Genomic DNA, 21325 nt, shown 5'->3' on the forward strand with positions numbered 1-21325 from the left:
AATAAACTAAAGTTACAACAATAAAATCTATATTTGTAAAGTATATTAATGTAAATATTGCAAAAACACAGAAATTTGCAATTATTTAATGTTTTCAGGCCTTAAATATTAGTTTTGTTTTGCATATGCTATATTAAACTAAGACTTTGCTTGAAGTTTGTTGTTTATTTACTGTTAAAACAGTTAAAAACAAACAAAAATGAACACATTAGAAATTAATAAAAATATATTTGTGAAAAATTTCAATAAATATCACAAAGATTATTTCAAGTTTTGATTATTTTAGTTGTTTACTGTTAAAACAACCAAAAATTAAATTAAATTAAGACAATAAAAATGAATAGAAATGTATTTGTAAAAAAATTGATAAATATTGTAAAAAACTACATATACAATTTATTTTTCAGGCCTTAAATATTAGAATTTTATTGGCATAGATTATATTAAAATGGAGACTTTACTTGAAGATTTTGGTTTGTTTACTGTGAAAACAGTTACAATCAAACTAAAATTAACACATTAGAAATTAATAAAAATATATTTGTAAATTTTTTTATCATAAATATCACAAAAAACTTAATATGCAGTTATTTCATGTTTGAAAGGTTTGTTTACAGGATTAAGGAATAATTTTGGGTAAAATGTTAATATTTGTTTTTTTCCCCAGACAAAAGTATGTTGAAACTTCTTACAATAAAAATATAAAAATATTATTGTTTATTTTAGAAAATGTGATAGAAAAAAAATCAAGGTTATTCCATTAAATACATGTTTCTTAACCATTCTGAATAAAAAAAAAATTGGTATTGTATTGCCAAAAATAAACAAGAAAAATACTAAACATGGCAACTTAATGACATGCAAACAAACAAGTGATTTCCATATTAAATGTCAGAAAAAACGTCATTGATAGACTCCAGTTAAAAAAAATAAAGATTTATATATACAAACTTTATATATCATAAATGGAGAAGTTATAGCTGTATTTAATTATTTCCATGTGATATTTTAAAAGAGTATATTTACTCAAAACAGCTATATTTCAACAGCAAATCCAGAGAAATGATAATAATTCTGAAGTCATCTCTTATTTAAACTAAAAATTAATGAAAACCACTGAAATTTATCAAAGATACTAAAACACCACCATATACCTTAACCAGGGTTTGCAGCACGGCTGGGTCAGAGAGTTTAGACTTTCCAAATTTCTGGACGTTAAAAGACGCAACCTTCATGATGCCTGTTAAATAAATGAAAAACAATTAATAAAAAAAACAAACAAACAAAAGCAAATCAGTGATCTGCAACCTTCAAGCCAATCAAACACACAATAAAATGACTATAAACACAAAGAAACATGACATGAATGTTTCTGAAGCACACAGTAGTATTCTGTATTGAATAGTGTTGCCATCATTATATTCAAGCCATCATGAGTGGAAAAACCTGTTTCAGAAGCTGCCAAAGCTGTTTACTAAGAGCTGGAGATCCCAAAACAAGATAACCCATTCATCGAAGGGACAGACAACACCTTAAAAATGAGCTTAACGCTACTTAAAAGAAACACTCTACTATTTTTTCATTGAAAATAGTCAGCTCCCCTACAGGTAAACAGTTGAGTTTGACCATTTCTGAATCTGTTCAGCTGATCTCCAGGTCTGGCGGGAACACAATTAGCTTAGCTTAGCATAAATCATTGAATCGGATTAGACCATTAGCATCTCGCTCAAAAAAAGTGAGTTTTAATCATTTTCCCATTTAAAACTTGATTATTTGTGTACTAACACAACAGCATTTTCACTTTCCGTTGCTCTTAGTAGACAATAAAGATAAATTAATGTACTTTTTTTTCAGCAGAAAAGTAATTAAATTGCAGTAACTAGTTACTTTACTTGCCAATTACAACTAACAACTGATCAGATCATGCCTCAGGGTTTCTCTGAATGCAATAATTACTTCCAGAACTCAGCGGAGCTCCAGACTTTCGAAGATTAAATATTAGCAAAGCCAAGTTTTTTATTTTTTATTTAGCCTATAGGCTTTATTAATGTCATGGATTGAAGCAAAACATTCCATCTCATTCAGCTGCACACAAGTGGAGACAAGTTTAAGGGTTTCTTTTGCCGGAATTCCATTTGGGTGTGAAGAAAACAAATGCTTTTTAGAACATTTAGAATCCGCATTCCAAACAAAATGGAAGGAAATTTAAATCTTGAAACAAAAGAATGTCGCTTGAATCCGATTATGCTCAGATTAAGTTGTCAAGTGAATTTAATTTTGATAGCACTAATTTATACAATGGAGATGTAGTATGAACAGGCAAATAATTTATTAAATTGTATCAGACTAACCTAATCAGTCAGTTTAACTTGAATTATATTAAACAGACTTAAAACTGCAGGTTTTACCGAAAAAAATAAGTTGGAAACATAATTAACTTTCAGTTTGAGAAGTTGTAATTAAAATAGAATCATGTTATCATGACCTAAAGATCATATTTTTTTACAGTAAACATTTAAAAAAAAACTACATTTTTAAGTTGCACCAGATTAACCTAATCAGAGATTTGATCCTAAATAACATGAAACTGACTTAAAAATAGGTTTGAAACATGATTAACGGAACCAACCACTGATCTAAACTGAACTTCAACTCTGAAAACTGGACTGACAGTTTCAATTTACTAGAACTTCATTTTTAAGCTGCATTGACAAAATCTACGCTGATTGTTTGCTGAAGCACTATAAAAAATAAAGATGAATGAAACTGAAATGAATGAACTTTCAGTTTAATAAGTTATAATTAACATTAAAACACATGTTGTCAAGACGTAATGATCATAAATGTTTATTTTAACAGTAAACTACTTAGATACACTGCAAATACGAATACAAATATGAAAATATTTAATGTTTAAGTTGAATCAAATTAAATTTCCACATCAACTAAACTTAAAACATCATATTAAAGTTGAAAACTTAATAGGAAACCTAATTAACATCTTAAAATAAGTTAAACTAACACCAAAACTATTTTTCTGTAGTTTTTACAGGATTACAAATGCATGTAACTTACCCAAGAACTGATCCAAAGATGCACTGCAGGAGAAAAAAAAGACTGTTGTGACAAAAACAGTGGCATTACCTCTTATATTCTACTCCTGTGCCCTGATTGGCTAATGCAGAAGTCAGTGGTGCTTAGCTCCGCCCCTACCTGGACATTCCTCGAAAACAAGACGACAGTTCCGTCCTCAGGGCAAACATTCGGTCGGAAGTGAAGAGTGCAAACAATAGAGTCCTCATTACAAACACTGAAGCGTTTAAAATAACACTGGAAAATGGAGGATTGATAGACAGGTAGGTCTGAACGAGACATTTCAGCTGTTTTATAGCCAGGTTAACCTGTAATGTATGAAAGAGTGAAAGAGTTTGTCAGATGTTGCAGGTAGATGATTGTTTAGTAGAGATATAGAGAACATTTAGAAGATATAACAGGATATTATACTGGATGTTACATAAAAAAATGCCCAACTTCATGGGTCAAATGTTAAAATAGCCAACATTATATTTCAATTAAATTAAAATGACACTTTTCAACCCAGTGGTTGGGTTTTTATCCATATTTGACCACACATTGGGTCAATACAACATTTGTTTTGGAGTGCAGCAGAAGTGGGTTAAAGTGTAACATGAAGTTAACCATTTCTCAACGTCTTCGTGTGTTTATAATTGCAATTCATGTCTAGACACTCCAGACGCATGTTTGCTTTACTGCTTGACATGCAGTCAGATATTGGGAAGTGAAATGTGATGACGGTTAAAATCAGAGAGCCAAAATAAATATTTGAGCTCAAACTGGTTTTCTCTTTAATGTTAGTGAAATGGCGGGAAAAGATTAGATATCTAATTCTGTTGTGTGCATCAAATACAGAAGTGATGTTATTATATGCAACTCTGTAACACATAATCGGAGAGCTGAATAAATAATCTGTTCATTAATGTTTGGCTTGTTAGGATTGGAAAATATTTGACTGAGATAAAGCTGTTTGAATAGCTGCAATCTGAGGGTTAAAAAAATGTAAATATTGACGGCTTTTAAATCCTTAAAATTAAGCTTTTAGCAATGCATATTACTAATCACAAATTGAGTTTTAATATAACAGTAGGAAATGTGCACAGTATCTTTATCTTTACTTGATATTCTGATGATATTTGGCATAAAACCAATCATTTTGTCTCGTACACTTATAAATGCTGAGTTGTTGAAACCAAATGTTGTGTCAAATCAGTCCAACAGTTCATTTGAAAGAAAAGTGTCATTTAAATTTAACTGCAAAAAAATTAATTAATTAATAACCCAGCATTTTAATATACCCATGCAACATTACATTTATTTGGACCAGTGTAACATATATTAATATTAATGAATATATACTACTGATATATATTATTAAAGGTGCAGCAGGTGATCGTCTTCAGAAAATTCTTTTGTTGTGCTGGTTGACAGTCTCTTTAAATTCTAATAGTAATAATTAAAGTAAATGATCTAAATGTATTTATATTTTCTGGGTGAGGCATAAAACTATAACTGTTCATCCAATTAAATAATGTCTGGCTGATAAATCTCATATTTCTGATAAGTAGCTCAAACTGTCTGTCAGCAAATGTCGATTTGAACTACTGCGCACCCGTTCATGCAGATCCGCTGGCGCGTACACACAGGTCGGGGTCACGTGGACACGTCAAAATTTCTGAATCAATATTGGAGTTACTTTTGCACGCTGGAGGACGATGACACCATGTCTGAAGTATTTCTTTTAGACAGGTCATGTTATGCTTTAAAGCTATTTTAGTCATGCAAAGCTGATGTAGATGTTATTGTTACAAATGGGTTATATGCACAGAAGTGTTGTTCAGCTACTTAAATCTTCAGCTGAAAGATTTGACTATTTTCAGTTTCATAAGGGACATTTAACAGCATCGATAATGTCGATTTTTATTTCGTTTAACATCAAAACATAAGTAAACAGCGCTATTCCGCCTAGCCTGATTAGCTGAGGTGAAGTTGGTTTTATATACAAAATTGGTTCATGTTTGAACATTGACGACCTGTGATGCGCTCCTTATATTGTTCACCATGCTACTTTGAATATTCGGTCTGAAATAGCATGTTCGTATGGCTTAGTAATAAGTGTAATTCCTGCACCCCACCAGCCAACCACTAAGCATACAGTAGTCACTTTAGGACAAAGCCTGTGAGAGAGTGAGACTGAAAACGACATAACTGAAAACAGGCTAGATATAATACAGTTTTCGTTCAGAATTGTTGTATTTTAAAGTATATAAGGTTATCTAACTGGCGAATGACATGATCTAGTGGGTCTCTGTCATCTTTAATGGGCACGTTCACAATTTCAGGAGGAGTGGCTTTGGACGACAGGGGAGGATTGTATATGAAAGATATTATGCTAACCGGTTAGCATGCAGGCAGATCACCTACTGCACCTTTAATTAGCGAGTAATCGCATTCAAGATATAAGTTTGTATTTACATAATAAATACAGGTGTACTGTCTATATGTACAGTTGTAATCATTGTTATTCAACCCCCTGAATTATTAGCCCCCCTGTTTATTTTTTCCCCAATTTCTGTTTAATGGAGAGAAGATTCTTCAACACATTTCTAAACATAATAGTTTTAATAACAAATAAGATTTTCTCCAGAAGAAAAAATATTATCAGACATACTGTGAAAATTTCTTTGCTCTGTTAAACATCGTTTGGGAAATATTTAAAAAATATAAAAAAAATAAAAATTAAAACGGGGGCTAATAATTCTGTATATGTGACACACACGAGTTTTAGGTCGCAAGAAGATATATATTTATTATAAATTAAATATATATGTGTTATTTATTACTCAATTGTGTGTATTCCTATGCGCATGTATATATTTGTATTACTTTATAATGGTATTAACATCCTATCTTTAAAATTTTATAATACAAAGTTGCATTTTTCTAAACACTGGTGGCAGTTGACAGAAAGTGTTGCTGTGACAACCACAGCGTGTCTTCAGTCAACAAAGAGGACAGCACAGCTGAAGACAAACTATGTTTCTCTCTGGTTTTTATTCATTTTAAAGGTTAGTAAAACACCACAATGTAGATGAAACACTGTAATTGTATGAGATAAAACATATCTACAGTATGTGTGTGTAGATTATCTGTGTTAAGTCATGTCTGCTATTAGTGAACTGAATAGAAGTTTGTGAATTAAGTTTTAAAAGATAATCTGCTGTTAGCATATGCTACTGTTATTGTTTTATGGTTCTGTATTTGACACACATTACATTTGTATATATTATACATATATCTATACATGTGATGGCTGAGATTTCATGGCATTTAATGCTATGTGTGATTAAAGTCAACAAAGAGGACAGCACAGCTGATGACAAACACTGTTTCTCTGTTATATATATATATATATATATATATATATATATATATATATATATATATATATATATATACACACACACACACACATACATACATACACAGTTGAAGTCAGAATTATTAGCCCCCCTGAATTATTAGCTCCCCCCTGTTTATTTTTTCTCCCAATTTCTGTTTAACGGAGAAATTTTTTTCAACACATTTCTAATCATAATAGTTTTAATAACTCATTTCTAAAATAAATAATGATTAATTTTATCTTTGCAGTGATGACACTAAATAATATTTGACTAGATATTTTTCAAGACACTTCTATACAGCTTAAAGTGACTTTTAAAGGCTTCTCACTTCAACTGTATGTATGTATGTATGTATGTATATATATGTATGTATATGTATATATATATATATATATATATATATATATATATATATATATATATATATATATATACACACACATATACATACATATATATATATATATATACACACACACACACACACACACACACACACACACACACACAAGTAAACATTTTATACAATATATTCATGCATATATTTACAATGTACGCACAAATATATAGTGTATATTTGTATATTATTAATTTGAATGTGATTAATCGCAATTAACAGCATTGACTGATAGCAGTTTTATTACATTCTATTAATATTGTTATAGATATTACAGAAAATATAGATAGGATTTTTTTTTTTGCTTAAAGTCAAAATGCAAGGAAAATAACTGTAAAACCAAAATAATATTTTCATTTGATCTAAATACTATTTTTATCTGTATTATAGTATTGTTATTTTGATAAACCCCTTAATTCTATTAAATACCTTAATAATATTAAGGTTTTTCCACATAAAAGTGGTTCTACAAATAATGTTTCAGTCTAAAAATCTTTTAAAAGCATTTCTCTTTACTGTGAAGAATAATTAAGTCATCTAATAAACCATTTTGCGCTGTTTTGTGATGATGGAAAAGTTCAATACATTTTGATGGTTATTTTCACAGAACTCTCAAATCTAAAAAGTAATCTTTAATTCTTAATTGAAATCTGAACTGCTGCATTCTACAAAATCTTGATCATCAGTTTAAAGTGAAGTCTGTCAGCTAAACAGAAATTGCATGTAGGGAAATTGTTTTTGAGGTTAGAATTGGTGACATGTGACACCATGCTGAAACCACCCGAATGCTTTCGACAAGTGCGTCTGCACGACATTATCATCTAGACCTCCTGAAGGGTGGAGTTTTACGAATGCGAACGGAGTTCTTTATTTTCAACAGTTAAGTCATTTGATCTTAAAGCGCATGGGTTTCCTCTTGTCAGGCAGGTTGTAAATTTCTTTTCTAAAAGGCGTCTACAAGTTTAACAAGACATCTGTGCGACAGACCATATCAGATGAAAGACAGGAAGTAGGCTTGGTCTTTTTTTCAAACGAGCGCGCATTCATTATTCAGCTTAGTTTTGTAAGGGACAACACAGGAAAAACAAGTCTTGATTTCATTGTAATCACAGCAGCTTCGGTAAGAGCTCTTTTTTTGTTTTTGTTTGTTTACGTGATGATCAATTTGAGTATTGAAAAATGTTCACACGCAATCGCAGCTACTTTTGGAGTCTTAAATGAATTTATTCAATCAGTTAAACCTGTTTTACTTTCAATTTCTCGAAGTAAAACTTTGTGGTTTTCCTTTCTGTCTAACTAATCTGTTTCCTGCATTATCGAACATGTCTGCTCTGTGCAAACATTAGGAGTTTCCTGTCTTCACACAATGCATCCTTAAACACCTCTGAGGATTTACAACAGGAAAACAGCACAGAAACTCCCAACCAGCCATAAAGTGACAACAGTTGGTTTTTCTTTTCACAAAACGCTGCCTTGTTTGTCGTTTTACATTTTATTTAAGGTCGACAACATGAAGATCGCATCTTTTAACATCCAACGTATGGGTCCAAGCAAACTGTCGGACAAAAAAGTAGTCAAAACTCTCATTAAGGTGAGTTTGTCATCTTATTGTTGAACAGAATCACTTGGTAAAATCTCAGAAGCGGCATTTTTTAATAAAACACAACTCGTTTCCCCTGTAGATCTTCTCCCGGTATAGTATAGTCATTGTCCTGGAGGTGGTGGATAAACAGGGGAAAGCCATCAACCAGTTCTTGAATGAGCTCAACAAAACTGGGTCTGTATGAATTCTGAGCCTTCATAGTTCAAAAAGCATGAACTTCACCTCTCAAACCAAATGTAACTCACTGTGTTTCCCACAGAGCTAATAAGAGCCGTCCTTTCAAGATGGTGGGAAGCTCTAGACTGGGACGGACGCTTTATAAGGAGCAGTTTGTCTGCTTCTACAGGTGCTGCGTTTGGTGATTCTTGCAAATTAGAAGGATAAAACAAAGCTAAACTTGATTTTTAGTAATGAATAGTCAGTCAAATATCACTAACAGAGCTACTTATCATTGCTCAACATCCTGACATGCTTGTAACATCCTAAACATGGGAGTCGCATGCTAATACATACTAGCAATGTGCTAAAAAATGTTAGCAATAGCTAAAATGTGATAAATGTGCTGAAAATTGTTATTGGCGTGTCTATTCATGCTAGCAGACATGTTAAAAACATATCTCACTTGTAAAGCTGGCTATAAGTGTGTTAACATTATGTTAGCAGCATGCCAGCTCATAGCAACATGTTATCAACAGCTAAAACATAACCATGAACTAAAAAAAATATGTTACTACAAAAAATGTTAAGGCTATAACTGTATTAACAATATGCTGTATAGCTTGCTAATTCATATTAACAATGTGCTAAAACATGTTGTCAACACCTAAAACATGCTATAACTATGTGCTTAAAACATTATCAACATGTTTATTCGTGTTAGCAGACGTGTTCAAGACATGTCAGCCACATGCAAAAAAACTGGCTATACAACATAGCTTCTAACACCATGTTAAAACAGGAAATAAACATGCTAAAACATGCTAAAACATTGTACATACATCGAATTGAATGCACTTGAAAGCCACTACAAAATCTATACTGCATGGCTTCTAACCACATGTTAAAACGGGGTATAAACATGCAAGCAACATGCAACATGCTAAGGCACGTTGACATAGTGTTGAAACATAACTGTAACAGACAAACCATGCTAGCACAGAGCTAAAATATATGAAACATGACAAAACATGCTAATTCATATAGGCAAAACAAGTTATTCCAAGATAACAACCGCTGAAACTAATTGTATTTATGATTGATGTTAACTTAGCTAAAACATGCTAAATTGTGTCAGAACAGTGTTAAAGCATGATTGTAACAAACAAACCATGCTGGCACAGTGCTAAAACATACGAAACAAAACAAAACATGCTAATTATTATAGGCAAAACATGTTATTCATTTGATAAAACATGCTAAAAATGTGCTAGAAAAATGATAGTTTATGCTATCAACTTGTTAAAACATATAATGGTAGCATTGTTAAAAGCTCAAACATAGCTCACAGATTTAGCATGTTTTAACATATATTAACATGTTTTAGCATGCTGTTTGCATGTTTACCCTGTTTGAACATTCATTAATACAAATGTTCAAACATGACTTGAACTCGCCATTTGTTTCAGCAGTTGTTATCTGCAATATGTTTACATATCCTGTTGAATGTTAAATAGATGTTTTGAAAATATATTTAAGATGTTTATGATTTAAAATGTTTGAAAAGCATATTTTCTGATATTTATCAGATCTTTCTAAATAGCTCCAGACCAAACGCTCTTCAAAATGTCTTGTAAACATTTGTATGCTATACTGTTTTATGCTATCAACATGCTAAAACATGTTATCCCATGCTAACAAAATTAAACACACTAGCAACATGTAAAAACATGTTAGCAATGTGTTGAACATGCTTAAATGTGTTAGAAGCTTGCTAACAGCACAGTTATTCATGTTAGCATTGTGTTTACATGCTAGAAAAACATTTTCTCCTTTTCACTTCAGCTTAAATATACTGTATATTTATATCTTACATAGCAGTTTCAAATGTGTGTACAAATAAGTATGTTTGACTATGAACAGTTATTCATATAGCACTAAGGTTTTTTGCTCATATATAACAGAGAAGCTGATGCTAAACTGCTCAACACATACCAATATGAAGACAACCAAGTGGGTGACGAGGACGCTTTCTCTCGGGAGCCGTTCATTCTGCGTTTCCAATGTAAAAACACAGGTAAGAAATCTGATTGCTTTTTACGGTAGAAAACAAGAGGAAAACCTATGAATAAACTTAATTACCTGCTCTCTTTTCAAGCGCTGAAAGATTTGGTGCTGATCCCCGTCCACACAAAGCCCAAAGATTCGCAGAAGGAACTGGATGAACTGTATGACGTCTTTGTGGAAATCAGAGATAAGTGGAAGACTGATGTGAGTTTAGCATTACGCAACTATTAAAAGAATACAATGATGTATATATTGATAAAATGGGGACATTCCAAAACACTTGACCAACCAGAATGCTTCATTATTCTGGTTGGTCAAAACAGGGTATAAACATGCAAGCAACATGCTAAAACATGCTAAGTCACGTTGACGTAGTGTTAAAAACCTAACTGTAACAGACAAACCATGCTAGCACAGAGCTAAAACATATGAGACAAGACAAAACATGCTAATTCATATGGGCAAAACATGTTATTCCAAGATAACAACTGCTGAAACTAATGGTGCGTTGGAAAAAATTGTATTTATGATTTGTATTTACTACAAAGTCTATACTACATGGCTTCTTACAACATGTTTAAACAGGGTATAAATGTGTAAGCAACATGCTAACTTGATTGTAAAACATGATTGTAACGAACAAAGAATGCAAGCGCAGAGCTAAAACATGAAACAAGACAAAACATGCTAATTCATATAGGCAAAACATGTTTAAACATACCAGATAACAACCGCAAAACTAGTTGGTGTGTTCATGTAATGTCGGAAAAATTCCATTTATGTATATAATGCTTGTGAATGCCATTACAAAGTGTACACTGAATGGCTTCTTGCAACATGTTAAAACAAAGTATAAATGTGCAAGCTTCATGCTAAAACTTGTCAACTTATGCTAAAACATGCTAAATCATGTTAGACATGTATTACAAACAAACAATGCTAGCACAGAGCTAAAACATATGAACCAAGAGAAAACATGCTAGTTCATATAGGCAAAACATGTTATTCCCAGATAGCAACCGCTGAAAACAATGCTGCGTTGGAAAAACTGTATTTATGAATATAATGTATGTAAAATAAGTCAATGTATGCTAAAAAATGCTAAATCATGTTAGCATAGTGTTAAAACATGATTGTAACAAACAAACCATGTAAGCCATGTAAACCACAATGCTAAAAACATGAAACAAGACAAAACATGCTAATTCATACAGGCAAAACATGTTAAAACATGTTATTCCCAGATAACGCTGAAACTAATGGTGTGTTCAAGTCATAGCAGAAAAATTGTATAACAATTGTAGCCCGAGTCATCAATTAATTTTTTTAAAGACAAACTTCATTAGTATATTAAGTAAATATAATGTTCCATAAATATCTATTATTAATATCCTACTGTAAATATAACAAAACACAACTTTTAAAAAGTATTATGCATCGCTAAGAGCTTAATTTGGCAATTTTCTCAATAATTAACTTTTTTTGAACCCAAAGATTTCAGATTTAACTACTTTTGTCCTAACAAACCATACATCAAACAAACTGAAAGTGTTTGTCACATATTAGAATGTCTTTTTACAATGAAAATTAGAATGACGATGTCAATTTTTGGCTAACAAACACATTTCAATATGAGGTGATGTCAGGATCACAAACTATTCCAAGACTTGCAGTAAGGAAACAAAACAGAAGAAACACAAGAAGTTTCATTCTGGTTGCACAAAGCTCCTTCAAGACCAGTTTTTAAACAGGCATACAAACATGATGAATCGTTGTCTTTAATCAGTGGTCTAAACAGTTTGTTTGGTAGAATCCTATTGATCATATACTTCAATTAAAATTTCCACAATCCAATCATTCAACTGATTGAAGACTACAGTTGAGCATGTGATTATATCAAGAAGCACATCAACATCGGGTTTCTTAAAAGTATAAATATACACTGCCTGACAAAAGTCTTGTCGTCGATGTCAGTTGTAAGAGCAACAAATACTAACTTGACTTCTAGTTGATCATTTGGAAAAGTGGCAGAAGGTAAATTTTTCGGATGAATCATCTGTTGAGCTGCATCCCAATCATCACTAATACTGCAGAAGACCAACTGGAACCCTCATGGAGCCAAGATTCTCACAGAAATCAGTAAGTTTAGTGAAGGAAAAATCCTACATTCAGTATGGAGGCGTGTGAGAGATCTGCAGAGTGGATGGCAACATCAACAGCCTGAGGTGTCAAGACATTTGTGCTGCCCATTACATTACAAACCACAGGAGAGGGCAAATTCTTCAGCAGGATAGCGCTCCTCATACTTCAGCCTCCACATCAAAGCTCCTGAAAGCAAAGAAGGTCAAGGTGCTCCAGGATTGGCCGGCCCAGTCACCAGACATGAACATTATTGAGCATGTCTGGGGTAGGATGAAGAAGGGGACTTTGAAGATGAATCCAAAGAATCTTGATGAGCTCAGGGAGTCCTGCAAGAACACTTTCTGTTAAGTGACAAGACTTTTGTCTAAGGAAAGTCAGATCTTACTGTCTTAATTAAATAATTAAAAATCAAGGCATGATCATGTTTTATTTTGGTAAAATAAACGTAATCTAGACACCTTTGCCTTTCATATAAGCCACTTCTGATAGCAAATGATCAACTAAAAGTCAATTTTTGTATTATTTGTTGTTCTGAAAACTTGGATAGGCGACAAGACTTCTGTCAGGTAGTGTATACAAAGAATTTAGTTTATTTAATGCGGAGAAATTCTAATCTCTAGTTTAACCAATCATCGGTAAGAGTTTGAGAGTGTGCTTGTGTTGTCTTACAGAACGTCATGATCCTTGGCGACTTCAACGCAGATGGTGCTTACGTCTCCAAGAAGAAGATGAAGGCCATCAGAATCCGCACCGATACCGATTTCCACTGGCTGATCGGAGACGACGTTGACACCACCGTCAAAACAACCAACGACAACACCTACGACAGGTGAGGAGTATCAATACACGTTAGCTCTGCTGTTCTGTTAAATATAAAGAATTCAGAGTTACACATTGTGCAAATGGACGCGAAATGTTTGTGCAACACAATTACAGTAAATAGGGATACAAGTAAAAAGTAATATAATCAGTTGGGTGATCAGTGGTGCAGTGTGTAGCGCTTGCCTCACAGCAAGAAGGTCGCTGGTTCAAGTCCTGGCTGGGTCAGTTGGCTTTTCTGTGAGGAGTTTGCATGTTCTCCCCGTGCTGGCGTGGGTTTCCTCCGTCCGGTTTCCCCCACAGTCCAAACACATGTGCTATAAATGAATTGGGTAGGCTAAATTGTCCGTAGTGTATGTGTGTATGTCCTGGTCCTCCAGGTTGGGGGTTGAGCGTTGGGCTAACAACCCACCTCATAAAAACTAGATGTTACGAAACACCAATATGGTGCGGCTAAATATCAACTTGGATATAAAATGGCCCTGGCAGTGAGTAAGTAATTGGTTGCACTTCTCTTGAATGTGAAAATGTAGTTTTTAGGAATCCAGGGAAGTTCGTATTTACCCCTTATCCAAATTAACTAAGGGTTTATTATAGTTTAGTAAATGTGTGGTAACCATAAGGTTTTGGTGCAATTACCATGTTTGCAAAACAACGGTTTTACCACAAATAGCATGGTTAAACTTTGGTTTGCGTACTAAAGTTTTCGTAACCCAATTTGTCGTAACCCAAATATGGACAAACCCAATGTTGGGTTAGTTTTTTCAATTAAATTTAATTTTAATTTAAATAAAAATGTTTTAGCCCAATGGTTGGGCCATTGACCCAACATTGGGTTATGACAATCCAGCATTTTTAGCATGTGCAATAACATTTCTTTATTTTGGTTTAACTACAGTTACCATGTTTTGGCTTGGTTGAAGTGGAAAACTTGTCATTATGATGTCAGGTGGCTTGAAGTTACATTGGTTGGAAAAAAATGCCACTGTACACTATATAAAAATCAAACCACAATTTCATTAGTAATGGCTTTGTTAATAATATAAGGATGTGCATCAGTGTTTATAAAGTTCAGTTTATGAGGCGTTTTTAATCAGAACTGTATATTGACATCATATTTTGTAGATGAGATGCAACTTAATAAATGCAAATTGATGAAGATAATTAAATATAAAATAAATACATTTCGCAGTCAATAATGTAAAAAATACTGGGTTACTAATGTTGGTTCAAATATGGACAAACTCAACATTGGGTTATTTTTCCAAATAAATTCAAATGACACTTCTTAACCCAAAAGTTGTGGTTGTGCATATTTGACAATGTTGGGGTATAACAAGCCAGCATCTTTAGACTGTGGAAAAACATTACTTGTGGTTTAACTAGAATTACCATGTTTTTGGCTGTGATTATAATGTCAGGTGGCTTCAAGTAAAATTGGTTGGAGCAAAATGGCATTGTACATTCTATAAAATTCCACATTTTACTAACAACAACTTTGTTAATAAAATAAGGAGTAAACGATGTGCATCAGTGTTTATAAAGGTCAGTTCATGAGGCGTTTTTATCAGAACTGTACAATGACATCATATTTTGTAGATGAGATGCAGCTTTCATTCATTCATTCATTCATTTCCAGCGGAATAAACCACTAACTATTCCAGCATATGTTTTACGCAGTGGATGCCCTCACAGCTGCAACCCAGTAGTGGTTAACACTCATACACTATGGCCAATTTAGTTTATTCAATTCACCTATAATCGCATGTGTTTGGACAATGAGGGAAACCGGAGCATCCAAACTCCACACAGCAATACCAACTGGCCCAGTGACCTTCTTTCTGTGAGGTGACAGTGCTAACCACGGAGCCACAGAGCTGCCAAGATGCAACTTTTAATAAATAAATACATTTTGCAGTAAATAATGTAAAAATGCTGGGTTATTGTGAACTGGGTTAATGTGAACCAAATATGGATAAATTCAACCAATGGGTATATAACTTTAGTTAAAAAAAACAAACAAAAAAAAAAACTATGTTGAGTTTGTCCATATTTGATTAATATAACCCAACGTTATATTTGACCAATATAACCCAACATTATAATTAACCCAACATTGGATAATGACCAGTGTTATATTTGACCAATATAACCCAACGTTATATTTGACCAATATAACCCAACGTTATATTTGACCAATATAACCCAACGTTATGTTTGACCAATATAACCCAACGTTATGTTTGACCAATATAACCCAACGTTATGTTTGACCAATATAACCCAACATTATAATTAACCCAACATTGGATAATGACCAGTGTTATATTTGACCAATATAACCCAACATTATATTTGACCAATATAACCCAACGTTATACTTGACCAATATAACCCAACGTTATACTTGACCAATATAACCCAATGTTATATTTGACCAATATAACCCAACGTTATGTTTGACCAATATAACCCAACGTTATGTTTGACCAATATAGCCCAACATTATAATTAACCCAACATTGGATAATGACCAGTGTTATATTTGACCAATATAACCCAACGTTATATTTGACCAATACAACCCAACGTTATATTTTATAACCCAACGTTATATTTGACCAATATAACCCAACGTTATGTTTGACCAATATAACCCAACATTATAATTAACCCAACATTGGATAATGACCAGTGTTATATTTGACCAATATAACCCAACGTTATATTTGACCAATATAACCCAACGTTATATTTGACCAATATAACCCAACATTATATTTGACCAATATAACCCAATGTTATATTAGACCAATATAACCAAACGTTATGTTTGACCCATATAACCCAACGTTATGTTTGACCAATATAACCCAACAATATAATTACCCCAACATCGGATAATGACCAGTGTTGGGGAAAGTTACTTTTGAAAGTAATGGATTACAATATTGAGTTACTCCCCCAAAAAAGTAACTAGTTGCGTTACTTAGTTACTTTTTTTGGAAAGTAATGCGTTACGTTACTTTTGAGTTACTTTTGCGATACTCTTTCTGACCTGGCTGAGGCTTGATCTCTTTCAGAACTTGCAGGGGGGTTTCTTTAGGGGAGCTCTGCAATTAACAACACACTATATGACCTTCATTTACCTTTAAAAAACACACATAAAAATTACTGTGGGATAATGTTATCTTCTATAGTATATCGTACAAACAGATTAATGACTGTTTAAAGCAATGTGTCTGCTATTGAATCTGCTATTGAATCTGCTATCTTTATGCTTTTTTTCTCATTAGTGAAGTAAAATCACTGTCCATTTAAATAATCCTCTTTTCCTTTTCTTCAATGCGCACAGAATAATGAGAACATTTCCATCGCAGTAACACAAGGCATCATTTCTGTCTGTTCCTGCGTTCTCTCAATCCCCGCAGGATTCAACATGACTACATTCATTTTAATTCAGCAATTCATTTTTTAATCTAAAAAGTAACTCGCATTAGATTTTTAAAAAAGTAACTGAAACGTTAAGTAATATTATTATGTAACCTGTTATTTGTAATGCTTTAACGTCAACATTGGCTATGACGAGCCAGTTTTTTTAAGAGTGTAAAAAGAGAAACAGTGGTTAATTTGTGTTTTAACTTTACAATTACTATGTTTATGAGGCTTTATGTATAGTAAAATGATTATTTACTTTCATATGGGATGAGCAGAGGTTGTAATTATGATGTGCGGTGGCTTTAAGTTACATTATGACAAAGCAAAATGGCAAAGTAGAGTATAAAATTAAAAATTTATTAATAAAATTGACTAAACACCGAGTGTGGAGTTGTGCGTTTGTGAATGTGGATCATAAGAACCGGTTTAAGAAATTTTACTTACAAATGTACTTTAAAAAAAATAACATTTGTGGGTTGTTATAAACCAATGTTGGGTCAAATACAGACAAATCTAAATATTGAATTTAAAAGAGTCATTTAATTTAAATTGAATAAAACTCTATTAACCCAACGCTGGGCTTGTCCATATTTGTCTTCAAGTTGCATTAGTTGGAACAAAATGGTATAGTACATAATAAAACATTCAAATGTTTATTAATAAGGGCCGCACGGTGGCTTGATGGTTAGCACTGTCGCCTCACAGCAAGAAGGTCGCTGGTTTGAGTCCCAGCTGGGTCAGTTGGCATTTCTGTGTGGAGTTTTTGCATGTTCTCCCAGTGTTGGCCTGTGTTTCCTCCGGATGCTCCGGTTTCCCCCACAGTCCAAACACATAAGTGAACTGAATGAGCTAAATTGGCTGTAGTGTATGTGTGTGAATGTGAGTGTGTATGGGTGTTTCCCAGTACTGGGTTGCAGCTTGAAGGGCATCTGCTGTGTAAAACATATGCTGGATATTAAGTTGGCGGTTCATTCCGCTGTGGCGACCTCTGATGAATAAAGGGACTAAGCCGAAGGAAAACGAATGAATGTTTACTAATGAAATGGAGTAAAAATTGAGTCGTTTGTGAATGTGAATCGTAAGAACCGGTTCAGGGAAATTTAACTTACAAGCACACTCTAAAGAAAATGCTGGGTTATTGTAAACCAATGTTGGGTCAAATATGGACAAAACCAAATATTGGATTTAATTAAAAACAATTTGGGTTGGGTTTCAATTCAATTAACCCAATGTTGGGTTTGTCCATATTTGACCCAATGAATCTTTTATTTAGAGTGTATCATCTTTCTATTGGTCAGTGTGTTCAGTTTGTGAGACAAACATCAGCAACATCTGTAAGACAATGTTTTTTTTAATCAATAATATTTATATTTTGCATTAAAATGACTGGTATGAACAATTCTACGCCAAGCATCTCCGGCAGTACAAACATATAATAAACTGTATTAATAAAATGAAGTACAGACCTTTGCAAAATGTTCATGGCAAGTATGTTCTCCAGGATTGTGGTGTATAAAGAGGACATGCTGGAAGCTGTCGTGCCAAGGTCCGCAAAACCGTTTAACTTCCAGGAGGCCTACAAACTTACAGAAGAAGAGGTGCATTTATTATTTACAGTACATGTCTGTTTTTAAGTGTGCTTTGCATGGATTTCAAGTAAATAATATACTGAAATGATTTATCAATGGCAGGCTCTTGATGTCAGTGACCATTATCCAGTAGAGGTCAGTCTAAAGAAGAAACCCGCAGCGAAGACCACCGGCCCATCCAAGAAACCACAGAAACGCAAAGCGTGAAGGGATCTAAATGTGTGCTGATGCTCAAGTTCAAGAGATGCTACCTTTTTAAAAAGGCTCATTTGAGTTCAATATCATTCATTTATTTTATATAATTTTTAATATACATTTTATAAACATTTTATAAACATTGCTTGCATAAAATGAGAGTTCACCTTCATAATTGAAAAGAAAAAATGCTATCATTTACTCTTTCACTTGTTCCAATCCTGTTTGAGTTCATTTCTGCTGTTGAAAACACTAAAAGAAGATATTTTGAAGAATGCTGGATACTGGTAACCACTGACTTCTGTGGTATTTTTTGTTTCGGCTATGAAGAATGTTGTGTTTAAAAAAAAAACGCCATTGAATTTCATAGTTGAAACACAAAATACTGTGGAAGTTGGTGGTTATGAGGTTCCAACATTCTTCAAAATATCTTCTTTTGTGTTCAACAGTAGAAAAAAAGTCATAAAAGTTTAAAACCGCTTGAGGGAGAGTAAATGATGAGGATTTTTTCATTTCTGACTGAACTATTGCTTCAATATTCATTTGCAATTCCCAATAATAAACATGAAATATCAAAACAAACGTGTCAGTTTTAATCCCATGTCATATTTTGCTTCCTAAAAGCTGTATGATTTCATTGCTTTCAATGCTTAAAGCCTGAATAATTGTTATAGTATGCATAGCTGGAAAACACCAATTACAATGCTAGCAGACGAATTTCAGAAATAGCATTTTAACAAAGGAACTACTCATGTATAAGTGATGAACTGGCAACCAAATAAGCGAGATCAAATACGTCATTGCATGATAATAATAATGCCTTAAAGGGATAGTTCACTCAAAACTGAAAATTCTGTCATCATTTACTCACCCTTCACTCGTTTCAAACCAGTTTGAGTTTCTTTTTTCTTTTGAACATAGAAGATATTTTATAAAATGTTGGCACCTATTGACTTCTATATTTGTTTTTCTACAGAACTCAATAGTTACAGGTTTCCAACATTCTTCGAAATATCTTCTTTTGTGTTCAACAAAGGTTTAAAGCACGTAAGGGTGAATAAATATGGAGTCATTTTCCCAATTTGGGTAAACTATCCTGCTATCAGGGAGTCCGCAGGGTTTTAAAATGTCAAAACCTAAAATTTAGGCCTTAAAACGTCATAACTTCACTGAAATATTGGGTGATACGTCTTAAATACTTTTAAACAGGTCTTAATTTTCATTTTTTTATGTGAAGCTACCCAATCGCAACCAACAATGCATCTAAATAATAAAAAAAATAAACATTTAACAAAAGTAAAATTGATTAACTCTATTTACCAATGTATTATCTTTCTTACAACGTTGCTATAACATTTGTTTAAAAGTTATCCATGTATTTATGCATAAATGTATGTTGTAAATAAATTTAGCTTATTGTAGTTTTTAAAACTTGTCTTTTTTTAAAAAAAGGTTATGGTAATGAATAAATATATGAAGAGTTCAGATGCAAAACCCTCTAAATCCATCAGACCCTTTTTTTTTGTAAATGAGCATTTTCTATCAGGCTCCTCTGATTAGGTTTAGAAGTTTCATTTTATACGTAATGATAAGGTTATTAGCTGGTAAATAAAAAAAAAAAAAAATATATATATATATATATATATATATATATATATATATATATATATATATATATTTTAAATGTCACTTTAGACAATTTTTTGTTTTTTAACAAGGTAGATTTTCTTTTGCGTCAAAATCAGCTAAATCCACTAGTGCTTTTTATGCAAAAACCTCTAAATCCACCTATTGGGACAAGACAGTGTAACTAGTTGAAAATGAAGATTCTATTAGAGATTATTTTACCAAACATAAAACACATTACACAAACCACCTGAAATTTAAAATATATAAATCTGTCGAGTAATTGGCGGTTCATTCCGCTGTGATAAACCAAGGAAAAAGCAGAAGGAAAATTAATGAATGAAATCTGCCAAGTGCATTAATCAACAACATTAAAACTGACATTAATTAAATCTGAACAATCTGTTGTCATTTCTGATATTCGGGATTCAGATTTAACGTAATTAGAACAGTGTAGACATTGTAAACTAAGCTTGGTAGATTCAAATAATGTAGTGTAAAAACATTATGAAACATCAATATCTGTGCATTGTCCATTAATATAAAAAGCTTATCAGACGTATAGGTAATATGAAGTAATACAAATGATGTATAGTTTTACACTTTATATTTATCTTTTAAAATAGCAAATAAAACACAATGTAGGCCTACTGGGCAAAAGGGGGATGCCTCTCAGACAGTTTTAGAAGCTGTCGTTCATTCATTCATTCTCACTATACTCAAGGTCTTGGTCTCTTGTTTATCCTCATAGCATTCACGTGGGATAAAAGGATGGCATCTTAACTCCCTTTCGTGAAACGCAGTTGCCGTTTAA

General features: G+C 32.8%; 2 protein-coding genes across 3 annotated transcripts in view; one reads left to right on the plus strand and one right to left on the minus strand.

The window, feature by feature from the left end:
- The window catches only part of dnase1l4.1 (deoxyribonuclease 1 like 4, tandem duplicate 1), a 16535-nt gene extending 13419 nt beyond the window's left edge, over positions 1 to 3116 (minus strand). The window contains exons 1-2 of the mRNA XM_056447977.1: positions 3076 to 3116; positions 1155 to 1240 (exon numbers count right to left, since the gene is read on the minus strand). Of these exons, the coding sequence (XP_056303952.1) occupies positions 1155 to 1235 (81 nt within the window). The 5' untranslated portion in view covers positions 1236 to 1240; positions 3076 to 3116. The remainder of the gene's footprint in view (positions 1 to 1154; positions 1241 to 3075) is intronic.
- A 2875-nt stretch (positions 3117 to 5991) lies between these two features.
- dnase1l4.2 (deoxyribonuclease 1 like 4, tandem duplicate 2) lies at positions 5992 to 19656 on the plus strand. 2 transcript variants are annotated; one of them, XM_056447973.1, is made up of 9 exons: positions 5992 to 6143; positions 8378 to 8467; positions 8559 to 8653; positions 8739 to 8825; positions 10600 to 10712; positions 10794 to 10906; positions 13516 to 13673; positions 18603 to 18699; positions 18793 to 19656. In XM_056447973.1, the coding sequence occupies exons 2-9, from the start codon at positions 8387 to 8389 to the stop codon at positions 18895 to 18897; spliced, it is 849 nt and encodes a 282-aa protein (XP_056303948.1). In that variant the 5' UTR covers positions 5992 to 6143; positions 8378 to 8386; the 3' UTR covers positions 18898 to 19656. The 2 variants fall into 2 exon arrangements, with proteins under 2 accessions (XP_056303948.1, XP_056303949.1); XM_056447974.1 differs by lacking the exon at positions 5992 to 6143 and adding an exon at positions 7594 to 7996 and having other exon boundaries at positions 18793 to 19655.
- Positions 19657 to 21325: the final 1669 nt, after the last annotated feature.

The sequence above is a fragment of the Danio aesculapii genome, chromosome 22 (assembly GCF_903798145.1).
Source record: "Danio aesculapii chromosome 22, fDanAes4.1, whole genome shotgun sequence".
In the NCBI taxonomy this organism is placed as follows: Eukaryota; Metazoa; Chordata; class Actinopteri; order Cypriniformes; family Danionidae; genus Danio; species Danio aesculapii.